This window comes from Acanthopagrus latus, chromosome 16 (assembly GCF_904848185.1).
Source record: "Acanthopagrus latus isolate v.2019 chromosome 16, fAcaLat1.1, whole genome shotgun sequence".
Classification (NCBI taxonomy): Eukaryota; Metazoa; Chordata; class Actinopteri; order Spariformes; family Sparidae; genus Acanthopagrus; species Acanthopagrus latus.
Genome location: NC_051054.1, coordinates 4,665,589 through 4,691,012, shown reverse-complemented (window position 1 = coordinate 4,691,012; position 25,424 = coordinate 4,665,589). Strand labels below are relative to the sequence as shown.

Sequence of the window (25,424 nt, the reverse complement as noted above, 5' to 3'; positions counted from 1 at the left end):
GCAGAGTGACAGCAGAGACATGCACACCGCTTCGCTCTTCATCAACCTCCTCACAAGTTTGACTACATTGAAATTTTCATGCGATCATGAATATATGAACAAAGCCACCAGTGGAAAATGCACACTGGAGGGCAGATAAAATAGGGCAATATCAATAATGCACATGTAAGTGAGAGTGCTTTTCCCATTTTGACTGTCGTATTTAAAAACAACAACAAGTTTGAAGAGGCTGAGCTTTTGTGTCCGATGTGGAGAAGTTATTGGGGCCAGCATCCCTGTCTGACTCCTGAGTTTAGGTCCCTGGTATCTGGGACATACATCCATAATTAGCAGCTGTGTTTTACTTCTCCCCTCAGTTTCCCTCAGGCACAATTGCAACTTGAGGTAAACTACCTTCCTGGCTCACTTGATCAGCAAAGTGAACAAATGCTGGTATAATAAAACAGTGTGAGGATTTTACACATGGACTATTTCAAGTTTAGAAGAAACACGTTATATAGAGGATGAATTTGGACAAAAGCAGCCGTGGTACTACAGGTACACGGCAGCAGGATGTGGAACAGTTCCCCAGATGCACAGCAAGGACACCGAAAAGTAAAACTACAGGACAGCAAAGGACAGATTGGTGTGCAAAAATAACCTCACACGTCAGTGAACGTTCAAGGTTTCACCAGCAGCAGATATCTACAAGACAATGTGCTGAATCAAATCAGTGACTGATGGATGATGTATGTGCTGTATGAAGTAAATACAACTTCCAGGGTCACTTATCCCCAGATGTGAATTTTTAACTGTGTGACTGTGACTTATTCAGTATGAAAGGTGTGTAATCAGATGTAAAAATATGATTTGTTAATGAATCTTTAATCCAAATGTGTTTCAAAATAAAGTATAATACAATATAGCTCTCCTTGAAATTGCTTCATTTAAGGGACATTGTGTAGTCTTGAATTAACAACATTAAGGTCGGTAATAGTAATAGTTCATGAGTGCATTGGCTGTGATGGTCAGTAGGGGGGAGTGTTGTAGTGTAGATGTGCATTCATGAAGTCCTTCAATACATCTTCGACAGTTTGTGCTCTGATCAGTTTGGTACTGAGCCAATTAGGCTGATTGTCTGTTGCTATGCAGAGAAATACTCTTGTTTCCCACTTAAGATTTCAAAAGTGCATTGTTTTTTTCCTCCTGTTCTTTTGAATATGTAATGTTTCCAATTTCAATCACAAAAAACTAAGAAAGAAAAAAAAATAAAGTGCATTGTTTTAACACATTTGAATTCCAATCCTCAGTGTGTTTGGAGTCATGGAGCAGCTTCTGTGCTTTTCATAATTCAGTAAAAGAGGTTTTTTTTTTTCCTCCTATCATAAAATATAACACACATCTTAGTAGCGGTCTCTAACCAGCCCATGAAGCCGGTGTCTTTACAGAAGCTGCCCGAAATGACACCAGGCCTCTGCCCCTTCCTGTCACGTCACATTTGTTGGCCAGCAGGACGGCAGGGACTGGACGTCCGCTGTCGAGAGACACTTTGCTATCCAGATCCTGCTTCCACTGTGAGCTGTTTGTAATGTCAGAGACCACTACTGCTCCCGTCGCTGCTTTGTAAGACACTCTGGACATCTTCTTATACCTCTACTGGCCTTCAGGGAACAGAAGACAAATCTGTGTCGTTAAAGCTTCGACACAGCTGAATTCATTTTTTATGGACAGGCTGCTATTACTTGTCTCAAGGACTCCAGTTTATGGACACACAGTCAGTAATGCTACTGACAAATAACAATGGTTCTCTGAGTTAAAACTGTACATATCTATGGGATTAAAACTAGATCACCTGAGAAAACTTTGGATATAAAGTTTCACTTGATTTCAGGACCCCAAAGCACAATAAACACCCTGAATCAATTACAGAATGATTAATGATTATCAGAGGGTTAATGTGTGCTAACAGATAATTGAACTGGGCAACTTAGGAGCCTGGGAAGCTTGTGGTTATTAGTTTTATTTTCAGATACCAGATGTCTCTACCCTTTTATTGCATTTTGGCTTTGAAAACAATCACAACAGAAGCTTCCTCATTTTTACACTCACCTGCAATATCCCAGAGCTGCGATCTCAGCACTGTCTCTGTGTCCCAGTCAAGTGTTTTTAGAGCAACGTCCGCTCCGATAGATGCTTTGATAATCCTGCTTTCTCCCATGCCCAGATCAATGATGATGATCAAACTGATGCTCTGTCTTCTCACTAAACCACCGCAAAACTGGGTCTGCCTCTCGTCCGGTTTTACAAATATCAGCTCAGAAACAAACAAGTTTTTCACAGTTTTTAGGTGATTTGCATTCAGACGTCTTAACCCTACATGTTCCCTTCACGGCTCCTGCTGTAAAATGACAATAACAAACCTTTACCCCTTGTTTTTTACTACTTTGAATGTCTCCCTTCACACTAAATCCATAAATCTTCAACCTTTTGACTTAATTTGAATCAGTTATCGAGTTCACGAAACACAGGAGACAACAGCGTAGAAAATACTAAATTTACTCCGATCAAACAAGTGTCCTTTTCAATGCTCTACAGTAAATATTTGTTTAAAATGGCAGACTTTTATTTTATACTGTGTATCAGACTGCAGGTAGCTTATTCAGAATATTACGTATGACAGTAACAGTAGCACGTCTTCATCACATTATATGGTTCTGATAGGCTCTTAAACTCTAAAAGAAACTGACTGGTGTACACAACCAATCACACGTTAGAAGCATACACAGGTAAATAAGTTCTTTCTAAATACTGTAATGCATATAGATATCATCTGAATACCAAAATATGTTACATAATCCATACATTCACAAAACATATGTATGTCATTTATCTTATACATAAATCCATGAAAGTAGATGTCTAATTATAAAAGATACACGTTGTCGAACTAGGTTAACTTGCATTTCAGGATCATAGAAATAAGACTGATGTACAAATTAAATCAAAAACTTAATGAAAGTATGGCACTTGTCCTCTGCTACATTCGTGACACAGTCAGTGCATTTGCCTGGCAGTACTGCAAAATTTCACAGGTAATTGCTCTGATGAGAACTCGTGTTGACACGTCGCCTTTTTAAATTTCATCAAGGAACATTTCATTTCTGCTCTCCTGGCTCGAAGCAGAAGTTAATTCTGGAAAATATGCTCAGTGGCTTCCCTGCCAAAAGGCATAGAAGAAGATGACACCAGTTGATACTAAATATGACACGACTGCCGGTAGGGGGTTAGCATAGCTTAGCATAAAGGCTGGGGGAAACAGCTAGCCTGGCTCGTTTTAAGGTCATAAATTCCCACCAACACACACCAGCACCTCGAAACTTAACTAATTAAGACACTGAGAGTGTAAAATGTGATTTATGCATCAGTTGTCACCTTTGGACAGAGTCAGACTAGTTGTGCTCCATTTCCTGTTTGTAATGTTCATGCTAAACTAAGCTAACGGCTGCTAGCTGTAGCATTATATTTAATTGGCCGATGTTAGCGTGGCGTCCATCTTCTCCTCAAACTCTGGTCAACAAAGCAAACAGGTTTATTTTCCAAAATGTCAAACTACTCTGTTAACCTTTCTTTCGTTCATGATAGAGCACAAAACACAACATGTGTACATAAAAACAGATTTTCTCAAAAAGATCTTGGTGACAAATCATTTTTTGCGATACATACAAACTATATTCACCACCGAGTCGCCCTCGCAAACTAATCTGCTTTTTATTTGTCCTATATATTTATCAAATAAATCTATTTATATAATAAATGTACATACATAGACTGTCTTAGCTGTTTGTCTCATATTTGTCCTAATGGATTATGTTAGTTTGTAAATATTTAAGTCAAATTCTTTCACTATTGTAGACAACATCTAAAAGAGTTTTAAAATGTGACTCTTTGTTGTTCACCCTTATCATGTAAAACCTATTAATTATAGAGTGAAAAATGACCACAGAATGACTCTTTCCTTATATAACATCATCATATACAGCACAAGTCATTATGAACTTTAAAATATAGTACAACTGGTAACACTGGGTCTGCTCCCTCACAGAGTCGAGGAGCTTTGCTTGAAGTCACTGAGGATGACAGAGGCGTACGTCATATTCGGAGGGCTGCACAAAATCGACTCGGACACCGGCGAATTGGGGAAGGGGCTCACCGGAGCGCCGGCGCAATCTCGGAAAGGGGAAGGAGGCATCAGAGCCAGAGAGTCCTCCATGGCTAATTTGTCCTCAACCAAGTCCTCCTCCTCGTGGATCTTGGCGTTGTTGTACATGTAGCCGTGAAGCAGGCCAAACTGCTCGTTCTCCATCTCCTCCTCCTCTAACGGGGAGCTGGGCTCCTCGTCAAAAGGGTCAAGATGCAAAGGCAGGACCGGGTCCTGCTGGATGAGGTGCGCCTGGTGGTATACAGGCATGCCGCCGCTCACAGCCTCAGGCATGCTGATCATGTTATTAAGCTCAGGGATGTCACTGGCGAATTTACGATTTACCACCATCTCCCCCTGGAGGTGGTCCGTGTTGACATGCTGGGGGATAACACTGTTTGGCTGCAGATGCTCAGGGGTGTAGAGCTCCACCACCTCCTCCACGTCTTTCATATGCCCACATGCGGGAATCTGCCCGTGGGCCATCATGGGGGGAGTGACGGGGGGATTGTATCTGACAGGGTCGCTCTCGTCCTCCTCAGCCACATTGTACAAAGTCTTAGTGCTGAGGTCCGAGAATTCCAGCGCCCTGTTTTGGTACGTATTAGTTAAGGGTTTGATGACAGCCATCTGATTGGAACCTGCTTCCTGTCTCTTCACATGCACTGACAGTCTGTGCCACATGTGATCCCCTTTTGGAGGATGTCTTGCACCTGGTTCAGACCATGACACAGACTTTCCATTAGAACTATGAACAAAATAAAGATGGCTGTTACTTTAGGAACCCAGGAAAAGTGGAGAAACATAACAGCATCTCTGGTTCATGTAAGAAAAAATATCTAAAAAAAATATGTATATTGTATGTAATGATCCAGGGTATCTGCAGGTCTTGCAAAAGCTTCAAAAAACATTTACTTCAGTTTCCACATTAAAAAGAGCTGGAGAAGGTATTTTAAGTCTAAAATCAAATTCACATGTCTTAAATATTTGCTTTTGCCTGCCATTGATAATAATGTTAATTAAACAATGTTTTATAAAAAGTTCCTCCACCCATAACGCGCAGGTGGTGACGTTTCATTGGTTAATGTTTCCATCTATTTATCCTTGGGACAAGGTCACATCTACTGAAGGAGACATATTATGCTAATTTTATTTTGGGTTGCTACTAGAATAGGTTTACATGCTACCGTGCTCAAAAACCACATCAGTTTCCTCAGACTCATTTCTGCAGCGCTGTATTCCCCCTCTGACTGAACTGCTCTGTTTCAGCTCCTGCCTCTCGGAGGCCCTGCTCCTGAACACCCCGTCTGCTCTGATACGTCAGTCTGACTCAGCTCTGCTCTGTCATTCTTTCAGCTTCCAGTTAGCTTCACTAGAGGCGTACATTTTGCAAATGTGGGCGAGACGTTTCAGGAGCAGTGTTTTCTGTGGGGGAGAGGAGCTCCCGCTGGGGCGGACTTTGGGATTTTTAACTTTCATGACACACTGAAGGGAAGGAAAAAACTGATGAATACATAATTAGTCTAAGTTAGTTTTATCATTGGGAATCAACATTTTTATCCTGTTGGAAAGGAACATAATGCAGGCATTGAATTTAACACAATTTAAATGTAAGTTGGTGAATCCTGCAGAAACCCTGTGTTCTGTATTTATGATCCCACTTGTCATCCCTTAGCACACAGAGATGCTTGTTTTAATTTAACCGTGAGTTCAAAGGTTAAAATGACTGTGTGAATTGAGCACTGACCTACATCCGTCACACTTTACAACAGGTGTCCCTATGAGAGTGAATACAGTAAGACATCAGGTTCCCTTTGAGAGGGAATTACAGTAAAACCAGCATCCCCGAGGTGCCGCAGGAGCAGGACTCACAGATTCAATTAATGAACCTACCTGCCATTCCCAGTGTTCTTCTTCCTCTTGAACATGTTGAGCAGGCTGTTGCTCCGGCAGGCAATTTTCCCGTCTCCTACGTGCATGCGAACAGCATCCGAGGTGGTGAAGGCGCTGCGCACGTTTCGCTCCGGTTTGGCGATGATGATGTACATCTTTGGGGTGAACATACAGCCCAGGGCCACAGTTACACTCAGGCTCACAGAGAACGACGTGGTGATGATCTTGTAGTTGCTGCCGAAGTAGATCGGCACAAACGCCAGCCAGATTATACACGTGGTGTACATGGTGAAGGCGATGTATTTGGCTTCGTTGAAATTGGCAGGAACGTTGCGGGTCTTGAAGGCATAATACGTGCAGCTCATGATGAGCAGGCCGTTGTAGCCCAGAGGGGCCACAACACCCACGTTGCTGGTGTTGCAGATGAGGAAGACTTCTCTGATGCTGGGGTAGGATTTGATTGGTTCGGGAGGCTCCATGATGATGAGGGTAACCTCCAAGGTGAGCTGGACGCTGATCAGGATGGAGGCAATGACCACTTGAGCCCAAGCGCTCATGAACCTCGGTTTCCTGGTGCAGATCTTCTTCTTGCTGCCGGCCAGAATGCGGGCAATGCGGTTGGTTTTGGTCACCAGGGCGGAGTAGCACATGGCAGCCGAGAGCCCGACAAGCAGCCTCTGGAGGTAGCAGGAGGCCACTGTGGGACGGGCGATGAGGGTGAAGGGACACAGATAGCCCAGGAAGATCCCTGCGAGGATGATGTAGCAGAGCTCCCGGCTGGAGGATTTGACCACAGGTGTGTCTCGATATAAGACAAAGATGAAGGCGACGAATGATGTGACCAGGATGCCCAAGCAGGAGAAAACCACCTGGATAATGGACTCTGGATTGCTCCACTCCAGGTAACGGAGAGGGATTGGCTCACAGCCTGAAAGGGATAAAAACACAGCGATGTAAACACAGAAGCCACAGTATACTAAAAGCAGCTCATAAAATTTTCAGCCCTTCAGCGTCAGCTTGGTGGTTGTATTTCTGATCATCATGTGGAAAAAAAAGAAAATAAAAGGTCATTTTAAGGAGAATTAAATGAAATGTTTCGTGTTTTTCAAGGCTTAATTTTGTGGACACATTCAAAATTAATCAAATACATTTTAGCCTGAGAAAATACAGTAAGTCTCAAAGTAGGTTTTTAGCTCAACTATAAATAAACCCCTTTCTCCTCAGCCATGGCCAGGCTGGGCTGCAGCCAGCAGAGGAGGGGGGCAATGCACCAGGACAAAGTAAATCACTGCGTTTTTCATGGATCCAAGTAAGAATCTCCTCTGCGCTTCATGTCGGGAAAACACTTTAAAAATATCTAATTTATGTTGTTTATTTATTCATTGTGTAACAGCTGACGGAGAGCTCGGGTTGGAAAAATGCACGGCAATTTCTATGTCATCCCCTGAACGCTACATCTTCTCATTTCTCTTTATACCCAAAGGTCCTGTGGTTTAAAAAAAAAAATTAAACAGCATGGAGGCAGGATGATCCGATTAAGAAAGTGTCTTGTCTTTGAACAGAACAGAAGGCCTTTTGAAAGTGGGCCAGAAGAGCGGTAAGTGAAGTAGGGCTGCTGTCGGATAAAATGGTGAAGATGATGAATGGCTCTCAGGTGTCATGGGAAAGCAATGAAAATAGGACAGAGCAGGTTTGTGAGATAGCGCTGCAGAAATCTTCACGGGACAAACTTTACAGAGTACATGTCGGGAGGAGGAGAGGAGAGGAACTTTTTTTTTTTTTTTTTGCCAGAGCCTCTAATAAGACTCTGATAAAAATCTGCTCTTATCTCTGAAAGCATCAATCATGCAACAGGATCTCAGCCTGTGGCCACGCGAGTAACCTAAATTCATCTAAATTTAGATGGAAAAAAAATTGCAGAACAGCAGAATCTCCTGTTCTAATCAGATCAGATGGGGCTTATTGTCCCAATTTTACAGAGAGAATTAGGTGATTTGAAGCAGCATTTGGGGAAATAAGTGTATTCAGCGTCTTGCTGAGCATTAGATGAGAGGATTTGAAACCAAGTCTGATTAAATCTGCCTTAGAGCACCTCTAAAGTTCACAGATTAACTTTATGTATCAGTTTTCTTTAATCCATGCAGAAGTGTGCAGGTAAGTGGGGAGTACACCTACCCTCCAGTTCTCCGTCAGGCCACCAGCCCAGCTCGCAGGCTTTGCATGTGAACTCGTCCTGGACGTACTCGTTGTCCTTACAGGCGGTGCAGATCCAGCAGCAGCTCACCTCTCCCTTCCTGATCACCTGGGCGAAGGAACGTGACAAAAACACTGCATCAACACGTGGCAAACCGAACTGCAGGATGACGACCTTGTGAATTGCAGCCCTCATGTTTTAAGAACAGGGAATCCAGTGCCAAGACGGAATTATAACAGTAACATGAAGTCACAATACGTCCTTAGCAGAGTATCATCTCAAGGATTCGTTCCTCACCTTGATCTCTCCTTTGGAGCAGGGCTCGCTGCAGACAGAGCGGACCATGTCGCTGCGGTTCATCTGAATCAACTCTTCATCCAGGCTCAGAATGCCCTCGTGCCAGGATCCGATGTTGATGTAGTCAAAAACACCGGGCTCCACATGCTGGAAGTTCATAATCTCATACCTGAGAGTGGATAGAAGGTCATGACTTGGGGGAGGACGAGACTCAACAAGGTTTCAGCAGGAGGAATAGTAATAAGAAATGTGCTGCCACTTAGCACAAATCTGCATGTGCTATCAGCGGGGGGCTGTCAGGTTGCTCATCAGTGACTCAGGGATTTATTTCTTTTTGCCAGTTGTGTTGACAAACCTGAATGCTGCTTTAATCACAGTAGGTATAATGAAATCCCCTTTTTTAAGAATAACTGCACAATATTTCTAGAAGAACGTGAAGGAGTTGTGTTTTACCTTCCAGGCGAGTCGCCGTTCTCATCAAACCAAATGTCCTCTCCTGAAACCCCCGTGAAGGTCGTCTTGAGAAGGAAGTCCAGAAGGTGGCTGCCATCGATGGGCTTCATGTTGTCGCAGAGCCCCACGTGACCGGGGCACAGGTGAGTGTGCATGTCGTGCAGCCCGTGGGCCATGGCGTAGATGGCGTTGATGACGAAGCCCATCTTGCTGTCCTGAACGTAGTTGTCCTCCAGACTTTCATAACCTGCCCACACGTGAGAGAAGGGTGAGGACTCGTCTCCGGGGACAGCTTTTTATTACAATGGAAAGCCTTACGGGAAGGGGGGGCTTCAGTGCTGCAAGCGGTAGCATGTTATGCTTTAAGAATTCATTCCTCAGTGTCAGGTCACTGTACAGGTGTGTCCAGCATGATGTAACATATTACAAAGGAGTGATAGGGTGCACACAGATGCATTGTTGGATTGTTATTCTCTGAATTCAGACAGCACGCTACATGCCTCCTCGCCTCGGCGGGAGACTGCTTTAAAAGATCTGGAAGCCTCAGAAAACGGCTTCAGAGAAAACCTTGTTACCATGGCAAGACTATCCGTTTCAGCATTCACCAGTCAGGATTAAATTAAGAGGTGGTCTGAAGCACTGTGAGATTGAGTCTCCTCGAGCAGGCGAATTAAGCAACCGTTCTCACGGATTTGAGTCCAGTAATTGCTTTTTTTTCTCCCCTCAGACAAACATGATATGAGACAGCAACGATTCATATTTGGAAACAAACAGTGTGTGATGTTCAAACACACCCTATCAGTTCAGTGTAATGCAAGCTAGAAGCAGAGGGAGCAGGTTGTTTAGTTGCTTTGTGTCAGTGTAAGATGTCAAGTTAGTGTTGTTACGGAGAGCGTCGTCATGCATTCAGTACATTCAGGTCAAACATGGGGCAGGTGCGGATGTTTTGACTGTTTTCTGGGGGTGAAAATCGTCTTTTCCTACAGTACAGACACCTCTCTTAATATCAGCACTAAGGTAACAAGGCAAAACTCAATGTTTCTCTCTACCAAATAACTGTGGGTCCTTAAAATCACCAAGTACGGCACCTTTCACTGTGATACACACATGTACACTCAGAGGATTCTTACTTAGACCTTTTATAAAACTTTGTAAATGGTTAAAGAATACTGTGTTAATGTGTTAATCTATAAACATTAACTGAATGACCTTTATAAAGTTTACAAATGCTTAATAAATGGTTTATACAGCGTTTCATTGTGTGTTAACAGTTAAATAACTCAAATTTAATCAACTATAAAAGTACCATTTTTTGATGAAAGTTTATTGTTACACCATCAGCTAAAAGTGAAGGATTCTATCCTCTACACAGCTGTATATGACATCAATAAAATAAAATAAAGCATCTAATTACTCTTTTTTTAGTATTTCCATATGTGTACAATAACAATCTTCAACATATTGTCGGATTGTTTGTTTCTTAATTTTGCAATGTAGGAAGTTAGATTTTTATTTCTACACACTTTGGTAAGATTTTGAATTAGCAAACACACATTAATAGTTAATACGTTGGGTCTATATTATTCTGAACGATCATATTCTAATCTATATTTTCTGGCCATTAAGAGTTTTGGTGCCTTATAAGTTTGTAGCACCACAATAAAACTCATTCTCCTTTAATAACACTTAATAAACGTGGTCTAGTCTTACGTAACAAAACACAAAAAAAGTAGTTCCAGCTATGAATTAATTACTTTTCAACACAGAAGATGCTCACCACTTCCACTGAGGTCTTGCTCATAAATAATTCACCAGTCGTTTAACTCTTATTAACCCCCGCAGGGCGGCCTAGTGAATTAGTTATGAGACAAACCTCACTTTAGAAGTCGGGAACATATTCTGAGGTAGACAGACATCAGGAAGAGTTGTTAACACTTGTAGTTTTGTTTAATTACATAAGAATAGACCACATTTTATATGCGTTATTGAGGGAGAATGACAATTAGTGTATCACACTGAGCAAAACATTTTAAGATAGTTCATGAACAACAACTTTTATGTTTATCTTATGAGGTAATGGAGGGAAAACTTTTAGTTAATGGCCTGGTAGAATAGAATATGATTGTGCAGAACAAGATATTAATATATTAATGTTTTAATTAATGTTTAAACGGCCACATGGACCACAGTCAACTTTCCAGCTACAGCGTGTGCGACATTAAAGCTGTATTGTATTCTGTTATAGGATTGTCTGTCAAAATGTTTTGGTTGACGCAAAATCTCAATATTTTTTCCTGCATACTAAAGTGTTTGACAGAGATCTTACTCACATAACCTGTGATTTACATTGTCAGTTGCTACAACTGTGTAAAATCCACCGGCTTCACACAGCTTCATTTACCTGTACGATACACGATGGGCTTCGTGAGCATCATCACCCATCGCTTGCGTGTGTTTTCTTCTCACGCTTGTGTTAAATCAAGTAATAATCGTTAAAGAGGACTGCTGGGAAACTGACTGCCTGCGCGAACAAACACATAAACAGTAAATTTAGTTGGGTAGCAGCTGGCTGAGCGTCCGATGGGAGCTGCTGGTGATGACCTAGTTTAACAGCTCCTTGGCTTTGACGCTCGCTGAGCTGTGCAAGCTTCAGTCATGATGAAATGATGCCGTGATGTCAGCATGCAAGCAGAGGACCTACTGCCGCTGTCGGGATTAGTCGGCTGCATGACAACTCAACCCATCTCTGTCCCAAAAATGAGTAAGGCTACAGTGTGCGATGCTTCTGGAAATATCTGGTTGCAACGCGGCTTTCGCTTTTTTCTGGGGCTACATGCAGGTTAAAGCCGGATCAGCCAGTTACCATCTCACTCAAATGTTATTGGGCTGTTTCGTACGACTGTCTTACGGGTGTGAGAGCACAAAGTGAGAGCAGATCAAGAGTCAATTGTGGAGCTCTCTCTGCAGTGTGAGGAGAACAAATACAAACATCCCAATAGCTTCATATATTAGAGGTTAACTGAGATTAAAAGTACGAGTCGAAGATGATGAGAGAAAATCCTTAATATCAGTCAACCTCTATGTATATTCCTAAAGTGAGGAGCGTTATGGTTCCATTCAGAGGGATTCACTCACCGTCTTGGAGTTCTACACCAAAAAAATAAGTACAAAATAATAAAATAAAAACAACAGAAGTGACAGGACAGCAGACAATAACCTCTATCTCCAGAGCTTCTACGAGCCAAAAGTAAAAACACTCTAACGAGAGCTTTACAGTGTGATGCTTTGTAGGAATGAATAAATAAAAAAGCCTGAGATATGTGCGTAAGAAAGAAGAGAGGCGATATTCTTTTGAATAATTTGCAAATGCTGCAAAGAAATAAAGAAAAAGGAAAGTGACGGGCTCTGGAAAAAACAAATTTACTTGAAGAATCTTGAGTGCTTTCAACTGAAACGTAAAAAACAATGGTTTTGTTTTGTGCTGCATGCATTATTTTATATTTACGTTCCACAATATGATTAATTTGAGATCATTTAGAAGCTGAATTAAAGGGTAATTCCACCAATTTTACACACAGAAGTGTGTTTACAGGTCTTAGGGTTACTACTGCGCTGCGTGTAATCTGACAAACTCTCCACTTGCAGGATGTTGTGTGATGTTTACCTCATTGCTGGATAAGGAATTCAAATCCAGGCTAGCTGTCAGGCTAACCTCGCTAGTTAAAAACACCTACGGATCGTCTAAATAATCGAAAATGTTACTAACACCGTATGCAGAATCAAGTATTTTAACTAAGTGACAGATAAAAAATTAGATTACTATAGACTTTATACTGTAGAGTTGGCACCAGAAGCAAAAATACATCACACTACCTGTAAGTGGAGATGCATTGTGGGTAGTGTAGGCACCAGGTTTTGACTGTTGGACTCACTGTGTACAATTCAAAAACAAGCAATCAAATACATACAGCAGAACCAGAAATAATGTAGTTTTCATTCCACACGTTCTTCTTCCTTTTCAAAACACGATACCTACATTACCCACAATGCAACATGCCAAAAAAAGGGCTTCTTACTACTTTTCCACACATGCAGCCGTCCTCCCCGAGACCCGTAAACACACTGTAACATGTACAACTGGTGGAGTTACCCTTTTATATTGAAAACGTAAATATATATTCTGTAAATGTATCTTCCACAGAAACATGTATGAGCAGTATGTAGAAAGTATATTTTGGAAACGTGCTTGTTGAGCACCGTTTCAGGAAACCAAGACGTTAAGCTAATGAATTGACTTTGTTCTTTTGTATAAAAAAAAAAAAAAAGGATTTAATTTACCTAGATCATCATCCTCTGTACGGCCGAGTGTCACAGAAAATGAACAATATGAAACAAACGTTATTGGATTGACTGAATTCTACCCGCTGGCAGTCCAATTCATAATTAAAGAGTGTGTTCCAGTTTATGGGGCCTTTTGGCATCGTCCTCTGGGCATTGCACACATCAGAACAGTTATAGAAGACAAGCTGATGTGCACGCTGGCGTAAAAAAAATGTCAACCAGAAAAACTGCAGGAGAAACAGCATAATTGCCTGTCGAAATTGTTTAGCTACCTGAGCAGTTTCGTGCATAATTCAGGTTCTCCAGCGGGTGTCCGGGAAGGCGGCACTGAAACCGGTACTGCCAGAACTCGGGGAACCACGGGTTGCGGGTGTTGGTGCTGAGTTTGAGCTTCAGGAAGTAGTTGTCGAAGGAGGAGACCTCTTCGGACTGCAGCTTCACGGTGATGCCGCCCACGGCCTCCTGTTCGTACCCCTCCACCACCTCGACCCGGTCTGCCCAGCCGTCGCTGCAGAGAAACACAATGCAGATATCACCACAAGAACCAGATTCTGTCTCTCATGCTTAAACTTTACGAATGAGCTACAGAGCTGAGCATCTGGTTGTCTGAGGAAACAAACACCAGGTGACCTCTGGAAACCCTGGAGGTCATTTTCAACACCTCCAGGATCTTCAGGGTTTTTTTTTTTAGACATCTAATTAACAAATATTCTGTCTGCATCATGAAAAGAAACACTCAGTTTCAAAATGTGACTTTTATTTCCTCATTCAAACAAAAAATGTTTGAACCAGAGCTGGTGAAGGGTTAGTTTGCAAAACTGTTACCTGTGTTTTGATTTATATTCCTAAATTATGTTTTTATTGTGCGCTCCAGGTAGTTAATCACAGCCCAGTCGCCAGTGTGTCATTTTAATAGTTCATGTTTCTGCAAAGGTTGACAGGAAGGATATGAAGAGAAATTTCTAGTGGTTTTTGTGGCAACCAAAGTGTCTATTTTGAGCCGAAGCATGACGCTTTAATACAAAGCTTTTCGTCTTGTTTAAGCTGAGAGGCTCAGGGCTCACTACTGGGAGGACATTTTCAAGGGTGTTGTCACTGCAACGCAACCAGAGGATCATTTGTGGCACATCGGAGACTCTGTCTGCTGAGGAAACGACAATGACTTTCTAACAGCAACGACAATTTAACTGCAACACTGTACAACATGGTGAAAAAACACATAAACTGGATGGCACTCCAGACAAAAAAGTGAAGTCAAATGATCGCTCTTCGGAGGCGGTCTGGAGTTGCATCCAGTTTATGTGTTTTTTCACCACATGTTCTTGTGGGTTCACCGCAGTGTTCTCCGGTACTGGCTGTAATTTGTGTGGAAAACAGATGTTCGTCAAATGAGGGGTAGCTGAAAATGTCTCCTGGCTCAGTTTAATTTCTACCACCAGGAGTCTCTCTATCAAAACAAAAGTGAGCAGCGTGGAATCATGGGAGTTGTTTTCATTTTTTAACAACCACCGCTGCTAATGAAGATCCATCTGAAGTGACTCAGGCAGAGTTGTTCACGGATGAAGAAATGTTTTAAAGTTTCATTTGTATTATTTTTAGCCGGCTTCCCTTCTCGCTCTCTGTTTCTCTCAGAGGTTTTAGCGACAGGCGAACAAACTTGTTTTTCCATGTTTGAACACTGCTGGAGAGTTTTAGGGATAATGTAAGCGCACAACTCAACAATATTTATAACAAAGGTCGAGTCATTTAATAGCGTTTTAAACACAGAATTGTTTCATATCTAGCTACATTGGTTTGACGTTGGGACATATATTCAGACAAAACTATATATTTGATATATTTTGGTGACCATGTCTGGAAGATTTGCTGCCAGAAATCTGTTACTTCAGCAAGATGAACAAGGTCAATTTCCAGCCATGAGTTCGGATCGGATATTCAGCTTAACCTCATCCCGGACGCCCTCCTTCTAACATTTATTTCCTGCAACTTGTATGACAGGTAAGAAACAGCAGTCAGTATCAGGCAGAAGGTTTGTGACAATGTGGCGTTCGAAGCTCCGTGCAGCCTCCCTAACGAGCCTCAGACTGAATCCTGCTGAAAAAAACCTTCTCCCTTTTTGTTGCCCGAGCTTTATTTCTCCTTCAGCCTCCCTGCTGAGGGGAGTGCTCACTGTACTTGCCGAAAGCAGAGGAAGAAAAAAAAAAGAGAAAAAAGTCAACACAACACAATCACAAGTCCGGCGAGAATTCACAGATTAGTACTGTATCAGTACAATCTGCCTGGAGAGAAACGAGATCCCACCTTCCACACAGACTCAGACTCTTAAGTGTGATTCTGTTTCTCAGCCGGTCCTAGTTTGTATTTATAGTTTACATCCTCGGCTGCGTTTTGATAAATCCTCTCTGCATTGAATCTCACACAAAGGACGATGATGGTGGGACAAGTGCTTTTGTTTGACAATTCAGATTTGAATAATAATAATAAAAAAAACTTCATTTGAGTTGCAAATGCTGCTTGAGGATTTTCAGAGCAGCTTTGGGCAGAGTGGGATGAAATCTGTGATGCATATATGTGACGCTGCATGAAAAATGAAAGAAGAGAATAAGGAGTACAGACAGATATCCAAGGAGTCGTTTACTTACATCTGGTTGTAACAAAGCAGCTCAGCTCTGTGGTGACGATAGAGACAATTTATCCATCCATTTTGGTCCAGAATTAAACGTCTTGATAATTATTTTAAGAATTTCACAAAGATTTGGGGCAGACATTAATGGCATCCTTAGGTTTTTTTTGTGTAAAATGTCTTGAATGTGAACGGGAAATTCATGCGAAGTCAGAACAACAACTTGGAGACTAAAATCTTGCTACACAACTAACCAACTTTGACATCATGTACAGAGAAAAGTAGATGTTTGGCAACTGGTTAGAAACTTCTTATTAATTCACATATTACATATTTTTTTGCTCATGTGTAATTTGTAATATGGTTTTAGGTTGTATCAGTTGGTTGTGTCCACGAAGAGCTTTAACCCCCGACAACAAGTCGGACCATTCCTTTAAATTATTTTATGATTTACAGCAACAATTTGTAACTTTCTGGAGAAAAACAGTAGATTTTTATTCAAATACTGACATCATTGGTTGCCAGCTCAGGTCCAAAAACATGCAAAGAACATACTCAAAGCATCCTTTTTATATTTTGGTGCTACTGAAAGAAACTACAACGGTTAGATGATAGATGAATGACTGAATAATTAACGTAAGACTCAACAGAGTCTTGTGAGATGCAAGCTTTCAGTGAGGGGAGCACCGAGGTATGTAGATAAGTTTCTCACTAAATCTTTTATCTCAGCAGCTACGGTGAAGAGTTCAGCCTAGAACAAGGTGTAAATAATGTCTTCTGGAATCAATCTAGGAATCTTTGTCTTATGGAGACCTAGATAATGCTGGACGGAGCTGTAAGGAACAGTTTTCTGCTTTTTCAAACACTGTGTTGCTGTGAAACTCCAGAAATATTTTGCGTACTACTAAACTTCACCTGACTTTCCATCAGCAACTGAGATTAGATTTTTTTGTGTGAGCAACACTGAGATTTTTCTCAAACAGTTAGCTGCTCTAATGCTGCTTCACAGGCTTTTCTTCACCCTGCAGAGACAAAAGGATCTGGGGCCACACGATGAATCTCTGTATTCCAACGAGAGTCATTTTAAGACACCGAATATGGCACAAAATACAGTTCATCCGCAGTACAGAAATACACCAGCCTGGTACAAAAACCCACATTTGTCGTAATCGAAGCCAAAAGCCCGTTCGGCCTGGCTGGCACTTCAAGAATGAGCTGACAATGGCTGTCCAGTGTGACAGGCTCAACAGTACCTGGCCATCTGCTTCTCAGCATCACACTCCCTCCAGTCCAACACGTTGAGAGTGCCAGAAACCTACAGCACTGACGTCAACGCGCCAACAACACTGGACAGACTCATACCACCGATCTGGTATCACACACTCGTGAATCATGTGATTTAAGCAACGGAGGCATTAATGGGAGAGCGAGCCGGGAGAGTGTTTATGCAAATCTGAATTACGTTTTTGTGAGATTAATCCGCGAGGGAGAGGCCGGACAGATTAGGAAGTCAAATGCTTGGGATCATAAAAACTGCTATATTGTTTAATGTGATGGGAAGTTGATCAAGTGAGTTGTCTGTAGTGTGTGTGTGTGTGTGTGTGTGTGGGATCAGTCGTGTGAAGACAAGCCATTTTCTTTCATCCTCCACGCAGCAGAAGACGGATGGCGGATGACCAGCACCTCGGGCGTTCTCCATTGGCCCGCTGCACATTGCCTGCATGTGTTCACTTACTGCATTGCTCTAAAAAAAAACATTTTCCTTTTTCAGTAGTCTCCTTGACCCAGAAAACATACACACACACACACACACACACATGCAACGCTCTCCCAAACTCACGCCCTCCTTATCTTTCCTTGGAGACTGTAGCTCAGTGCAAATTCAAGTGGAAGGGGTGAGAGCAAGTTTAGGCTTCATAACACCCAGTTTTTTTTGTTTTTTTTTGTTTTACATCATCTGGGTCGAGCAGTTGGGAGGGTTCTGACTCCTTCTCTACCGCCACACATTAATGAGCCGCTCTCAGTAAATTAACCATGGCGAGCTTTTATGGCAGCCTCGTTTTCAGGTGCTGCTGAACGGCTCCCCAACAGGACTGGAGGTGAGCCGAGACTCCACACAGAGGGAGTGTCTGCTGCGAGTGCCGATACGAGCTTTGATGTTCTGCGGCTCCACACTCCCCGGCTTACGCTGGAGGTGCTGTCCCATATTAGCCCATCCTGCCTGTGATCTGACAGGGAGAGGGAGAGCTCGCTGCGTGGATGCATTATTCATTACCGAGCCTGACTCAAAGCATCTTCAGCTTTCAGAGGAGCTCAAGTCCCAGTAGGAAGAAGAAGAAAAAAGATTTCGATTCCACATGAACTTATAACATCCGTCCTGAGCGTGACTGAATATTGCAACGCGTGTTATCATTTAAATGTGTGTTTGTGGAGTCACTGGCATGAAAGATTTACTATTTAGTGATTATCAGTTATCATTAGCAGGATTTTGGTAGGATTAATAGGAACAGGAGTTTATGTCAAGAGCAGTAAGAACACAGCTGCAGGGATATTTCAGATTTTGAATACATTCTGCATTAAGACAGCTCGATACTTGCACAAACACTTGTTCTGTGTACGGTGGATTGTTACAATCGGAAAAGGAGCTTTGATTAAAATTGATTTCAGCTACTTAGTGTTTTTTTTTTTTTTTTTACATGCAATAGTCATTTATTTGATTGTTTTTTATGGAAATGTGGACCAACTTTAGTTTGCATGTGGAGACCTGCCTTGGTCTCAACACACTCTGGTCCTCATCATGACCTGGTCTCAGTCTCCACACTAATGCATGTTCTGTAAACAGTGGCACCAAACACACATCAAGTTCTCCAGATGTGTCAGCTGCTCAGGAAAAATGGTTACTGATGATATTTTACAGCAATTATTAGCAAAAAAACACCCAGGGGGATTTGACTTCCTCAAAGATGAGAGGCGTAAGAATAATCCTGGAAAGCCCAAAGATGCCAAATTGATTTGGTGTGAGCAACATCTTTCTCTAATCACTTTATGATCGCATGGCTTCCAGACACTTGGATTATGCTGGAGGAGCTATTTGTTGCCATTTTATGCTTTTACATGTTTGTTTTTTATTGTTTTGTACTTCATGTACCTCGGTTGTTTATGAGAAGGCTGCAACTCAGTTTTGCTGTGAATCGTTCCTTTCGATTAAAGCTCTTCTAAATGTGGAGATTGTTGTCATTAGTTCCACAAATGTCATGAATCCATGTGGCACAGATAGCTGAAGTCATAGAGAAATGTTTTGTATATATCTTCATCTATAAAGCACAAAGAAAAAGAATTCTTTTCATCCTTTCTCCCCTCCCCTTCTCCTCCAAAAAACCCTGACGGAGAGAACAAACACCTCCCCTGGGAAAGCAAACTCCAACAAACCTGCCAATTAGGAGGAACTCTCCGGCAACTCCGAGCCGTCTCATGGCCATGAGCAGCCCGCGGACTGTCATGCCTTCACAGAAGCAGACGACCACTCTGGCTTTAGGCAGACGCTCGCGCAGCTTCCTCAGCAGCCTGTCAAAGTGCTTCTCCCCGGCGTTACTGTAGATCTTGTCTGAGTGGGCGATGCAGAGGCCGTCCTGTGAAGCCAGCTCTTTGAACACTTCCATCCCACTCTCGCCGTAGTTACCTGAGAAAAGACAAGAGGAGCTGTTGGGTTTCATTCAAGAAATGCGTTGTTTTAACATCTGAATGTGGTCTTTCGTCAGGGAGCGAACACATCGCCTCCTTTAGTATTTAAGTGGCCTGTTACGATTTCCTTTTATGGAATCAAGAGCAGAACAACTAGAGCAAACAGGGTGACCTCGACAGCTGTATCCGAGGACGCGGGGAGCACTTTTAGGTTACACCATCCCTGATAAACCTGAGAGTTTTTCTAAGAAGCTTCAGCAATTATGCAGAAATATGCCTGCTTATTAATTTCATCGCCAAAATGACGCCTTCATCTCAGTAAACACAGATGTCTTGCCAGATTCTGAGTGGATTCTTTTATCAGCACATCACAAATACAGATGAGATGCCAGCAGCTGCTTTATGTGTATGCACGTCACATTTTGCCTTTGCTCAACACTGTGGGTGGAATCTTAATCATTATGATCTGTATCCTAATTTATATATTCAAGAGACTGTAGTTTTCATATTAGCTGTTACTCTTATGAAAGATTTGTGGAAAAGTAATGCAAAAGTGTGATTTTGAAAGAGAAACAAGAGTGAAAAGCACCTGGCTTTAGTACAAAATGGCCAAACACGTGCATTAATTCAATATTGTATACGTTCCTCCCCAGCCCAGTCGCCTGGATACAATGTTGGCAGTTAACCTTTCTGCAAACCACGGGCACGCTCACATTCGTATTGACATTTCTGCAAAGCGAGTCACATCACGTTCACATTACATGTTTGTGACCTGACTTTTATCTCAGGAGGTGGAGGAGGATGAAGGTGGCGTTACTGGCAAGAAGGCTGCCAAGCCAGTGACAGCAGTTCAAGACTGAGTTTCAACATTTGTAGGAGACCTTTGTGTAGATTTCCAGCCCAAAAAGACATTAAGCTGTGTTTGTGGTGAGCAAAACTGGTATTTTAAGCCAAATAACGATCCCTAGCCACATGTTTCTTGTGTCTTAAACTAACCAGATCATCAGCACAGTCAAAAGACAGAAATGAAAAACACAAGTTGCAGCATAAAGAAAGGTACAGTTTCAACACATCTGTGGTTTGTAGACATATTAGTGGCATTTGAAACCAGGGAAATATGACCAGTGACAAAGGAGCTCAATACATTTTAGCTGTAAATGTTATTATGTGTTTTGTGTGGTTGCTTTGTCCAACTGTTAAAGGTGAGAAATGACACAACAAGTGAACAAAACATAACAATTAACAAGTAAAAGTGTCACTTTTCATACTTCCATTGTTGTTATTGTCTGGGCAAAGTGTGATTTTGAGACTGTTAACGCAAAGAAAACAAAAAGGCTCTTTTGGATAATCGAGATGAAAAGTATTTCTTTCCTTTCTTGTACTTTGATGTTTATTCATCTTGCCTGGGGTTTTTTATTTCCTTCAAGCTCTTGATTTTGTTGTGACAAACAGCATGTTAGTCAAAACTGGTTCTTGATTAAGAGACGATTCAGTCTGTCTATGCAATGTAAGAACAGAGTGATGGATGTCCTTCACAATCACCCTCCAAACTCAAAAGAACATCTTTAAATTGTTTGCTTTGTCATATAAAACAGAGAAAAGCAGCAAATCCTCACTGACGAACGGCTGAAAACAAGTTTGGAATTTGCATTCGGCATCAGCAGTTGTCAATCAACTAGCTGATTAATCAACTAATTGAGCTCTACTTACAACAGCAGCTGACACCTGCAGAAGCAACTACTCAAGAAAAGAAAAGAAAAGAAAAGAAAAGAAAAGAAAAGAAAAGAAGTAATTCCCTTGTAATGTGCAACTGGTCTTCGTGGGCTTTGATGCATAAAGACGAGCCCTACATTCTCCACAAAGCTAGACCTCACAAACAAGCACCCGGGACACCATTTTTTTCTCTCCTCCTCTGAAATTGCCCTCTATTTATACTGATATCATGTAGATGAGCCTCACAGACGAGATCAAAACCGTCTGCAGCCATCTGCTGTTAGAACAGCAGTCTAAATATGTCATTCACAGGATAAAACTCTGTGTAATATTGCAGCAAAACACAGCAGTGCTCGGCAGGTGGAGACGGGTAAAATCTCCTGCCTCTGTGCTCCGATGAGTTTCTGAGATGGATCTTCTTTCTTGTGTTGTCTTGTCTTCAATTTGTTGCACACCTAGACTTTCACCACAGACGCTGCTGTTCACGTCTCATTTCAAACCAAAAGCACTTAACCCACGTCACTGAGTAAGATAATGCAACACCGTTATTTTAACCAAAACTGTGATCGTTTTCTAAACCAAGCCCAATTCTTTCAGTGCCTAAACCTAACCACACACAACCATGTGATGACAAAGTTACAGTGAAATGCAGGTCTGATTGTTATTAAAGTTATTAACTTACACCACTTTGGTGACACAGCTTTACTATTTAAACCCAAATCACGATCTTTCCCTAAACCTAACCAAGAACTTTTTCTGCCTAAACCTAACCACACCCCATGTTAACCACGTGACGACGGAGGTCTGGTCCTAGAAATGCGTGTTCCTCACCTGCACGAGAGGAAATAACTCTCCATACCACCAGGCAGCGGTAGTCAGAATTCAACAATCATAAAGCAGCAGTTTTCACACCACTCTTGTAAATATAGACATTTCTAACCGAATAATGTCTATAATGCCAATTTCATTGAAGAGATGGGGGCGTAAAATAAGGATAAATGGAAACAAATGGGTGAAATCATCATACCAAGGTGACAGGATTGAGGGGATTTCGCTTGTCAGGTTCCACATGCTCAGTCGGCCTTACAGCTGCTGACAAAGGCAGACCAGAGCCAATGATACAGGAAACATCACAAAAACTAGAACCACAGACACTTATAGACGTAAACTATGTTGTTTTGTAAGTCACTGTGACGTGTATTCAGTCGTTTAGGTTTCAGGCATGTTGATATGAGGGATTAAGAGTTAGTATATGGCTTCTTTTCCTGCTCCACCTGCTGACTGTCTCTATTAATGTGTCTCTTGTGAGTCTCCCAACTTTATATGAGAGCAATAAATCACCGAAGCAAGAGCGATGTGTCTTACCCTCTGTGTGCACTGCAGACACATAGGTCCAGTTGTATCGTTTGACGATGTCCAGGAGGGCCCTGGCCTGAAGGGTGTCTGAGGGCACGACCCTGAGGAAGTACTTGAATAAGGTCTTATCGCTGAGGTCAATACTGGTGGCAGAGTAGGCGATCTGCGGGATGTTGAACAGCTGCAGGAGGTTTTGAACTTGAATCGCGACTGAGCTCGACCCGGGCCCGATGACCCCCGCGATGGGCTTCTTGGTAGGCGGCGGCTGACTGGAAGGTACCCCCTCGATGCACCACCTGGAGCCGTCCCTTTCGTCCCTGATGGAGATGAGAGAGTCTCGTATGAACTCGATGCTCTGCTCCAGAGCCACGGAGGAGTGCCAGCAGGAGTCCCTGATCTCACAGCCCAGGGTGATGTTGGGCAACAGGTTGGGGTCCGAGTTAATCCGATCCAGCGTGTGGAACATGGCCTCCACTCTCTGGATGCCGTACTGCTCACGAACCTCCCCACATTTCCTCTCCGCCACCTTCTCAGCTGAGGGTTGGTGGTGCACAGAGAAGAGGGCCCCGATTATAACATCCCCATCCATCCTGGCCACCAGGCGAGAGGCGGAACTGGGCACCACCGACCTCTCATACTTGCCTTTAGACAACACAAAGGCCTCAAACAGCAAAACGGGCAAGTACAGAATACTGATGGCAGTCAGGTGAATCATATTCGACATTGTGCCACAGGTGCTGAGCGTTGAATCATGTCCACTTGGCCATAATGGAGGTCCATCAATCCACTTGGGGATGAAGTGGGGACTAAATCGGCTGCTTCTTCTTCAGTGGTGTCGCCCTGTGTGGGAGACATGGAGCATTAAATCCTGTTTTTCACACACACACTGCACTGGATCTCAAGACTCGGAAGAAGACTTCTAATCTAAAACATTATACACCGTACATCTAGAACAACAATGTTGATGATGCTACCTCTGTTGCTTTAGAAGGATTGCAAATTTGATTTATTGCTTGAAATGTAGTGCAATCTTTCTTTGCTTTGCTTTTATATGACAAATTTGTAACAGATTCTGAATATGTGAAGATTTAGAGGAGCAATATGTCAGATACAGCCAGCTGTCTAATTCATATTCCAAACAAACAGGGGGCAGCATTTTACCAGAGTAACTGCTAACTCTGCTAATGTAACTGCAGCTAACTGCAGCTGCTATTAGCTAGTTAGGTGAGTTAGCTGTGCATTTAGAGCTCAGGACACCAGGGGAGTGTCGGTGTTTACTGTAGATGTCCCAGCAACACAATACATATGTGACATAACTTCACAATATCTCTTACTCTGTTAATAGTTTTAGACAATTCTTAAAATGTTTTCAACTAGAAATCTGACATACTGCACCTTTAATGCTCTTCTTTGTCTAGAGAATTCAGTGATTTTTGATTATTAATCAAATAAGAGTGAAAATAATCAGCAGATCAATCAAGTGAATTAAATTCTGTATTTGCAGCCTGACATGTGACGCATGTGACTTCTCTATCTGTTGTTTCACTGGTTCAGTCACATCATGGTTTATTAAGTGTCGGCTGATTGAATCTTCCTCCTTCATTTTCTATCAGATATCACGCAAAAGAGAGTGAAAACCAGCATCAAAGTTCACACAAACATGCAAAGTTGTTCTCTTGTTGGACTCTTGTTAAGTATGAAATGACCTACAGGAGGCAACACGATAATATGTGAGGACACTAAATGCTCCATTTGAGGGAGAAAAAGTCTCTTTAACTGGAATCCTTCAGAGTTTCAGCACCATGGACAGCTGCCTCTGTGGAAGCTGATCTATTTCAACCTGCGACTGTGTCTTCAACTTTTACCCCTGAAAGCATCACATACAGACACTGGGATCAGTTGAATCCTCTTTTTTTACACATAAAAAAAAACTGTCTGACAGATGACTGACGCTGCTTGGTCTCAGCTCTGCAGCCGGTGTCATTTACAGGACAACATTTCCATCATCGTCACCTACATCCACATGCATCCCAATTAGAGGGTGAAGCTTAACAGCCTAACAGAGCAGACTGAATATTCAAGCATGTTAAACAGACGCTCCATATTAAAGAGGCAGTGTGTGTCTGCGAAGCACCGAGTCTAGTAACTGGGATGACTTCACCTACCTGCAGCGGGCGATTCGAGACATATCTGGTCTGTGTCTCTGGTGAAGCAGCCAGACTGGACTCAGGCTCTTCTGCTGAGAAAACACTGAGCAACTGACTCACTCTCTCTTTCTCTCTCTCTCTCTCTCTCTCTCTCTGCACTGATCATGAAGTGCCCCCTTCTTCTCCTCTTCCTCACTGCATCTTGTAAGCGGGTCACACTCACTGCAGTGCCCCTGTTTCGAAGCCAAAATCCTTCCTCACACGTCAGAGGGATGTTTCAGACCATCAGTTCATGGCATATCTTTTTTTTCTTTTTTGTGTGTCCAAGTGCACATGAAGGAGAAAAAAAGCAGGCAGTTCAAGAAAAATGTAGCCTAAAATACAAGATGAAAATATAAAATCTATGTGAGGAAGAAGGTCGTTTATTCTGCCGATGAGAACTGTGAAGGGACTGGTCAAACTTCACATTATCAGACCAGCTGCGTCGTGTGTCCGACAGAGACAGATGTGATGCACCTGAAATGCACCGCTGCAGCCTTGAGAAGATCA

At 42.3% G+C, this 25,424-nt stretch overlaps 1 protein-coding gene across 2 annotated transcripts; it reads right to left on the bottom strand.

Annotated features, from left to right (window-relative positions):
• Positions 1-3,984: 3,984 nt before the first annotated feature.
• On the bottom strand, positions 3,985-25,030 carry grm1b (glutamate receptor, metabotropic 1b). 2 transcript variants are annotated; one of them, XM_037125064.1, is made up of 9 exons: positions 24,894-25,030; positions 22,738-23,568; positions 19,408-19,657; positions 13,628-13,863; positions 9,015-9,261; positions 8,562-8,730; positions 8,246-8,372; positions 6,071-6,998; positions 3,985-4,925 (listed from the first exon to the last, which is right to left on the bottom strand). In XM_037125064.1, the coding sequence occupies exons 2-9, from the start codon at positions 23,450-23,452 to the stop codon at positions 4,076-4,078; spliced, it is 3,522 nt and encodes a 1,173-aa protein (XP_036980959.1). In that variant the 5' UTR covers positions 23,453-23,568; positions 24,894-25,030; the 3' UTR covers positions 3,985-4,075. The 2 variants fall into 2 exon arrangements, with proteins under 2 accessions (XP_036980959.1, XP_036980961.1); XM_037125066.1 differs by having other exon boundaries at positions 4,641-4,890.
• Positions 25,031-25,424: the final 394 nt, after the last annotated feature.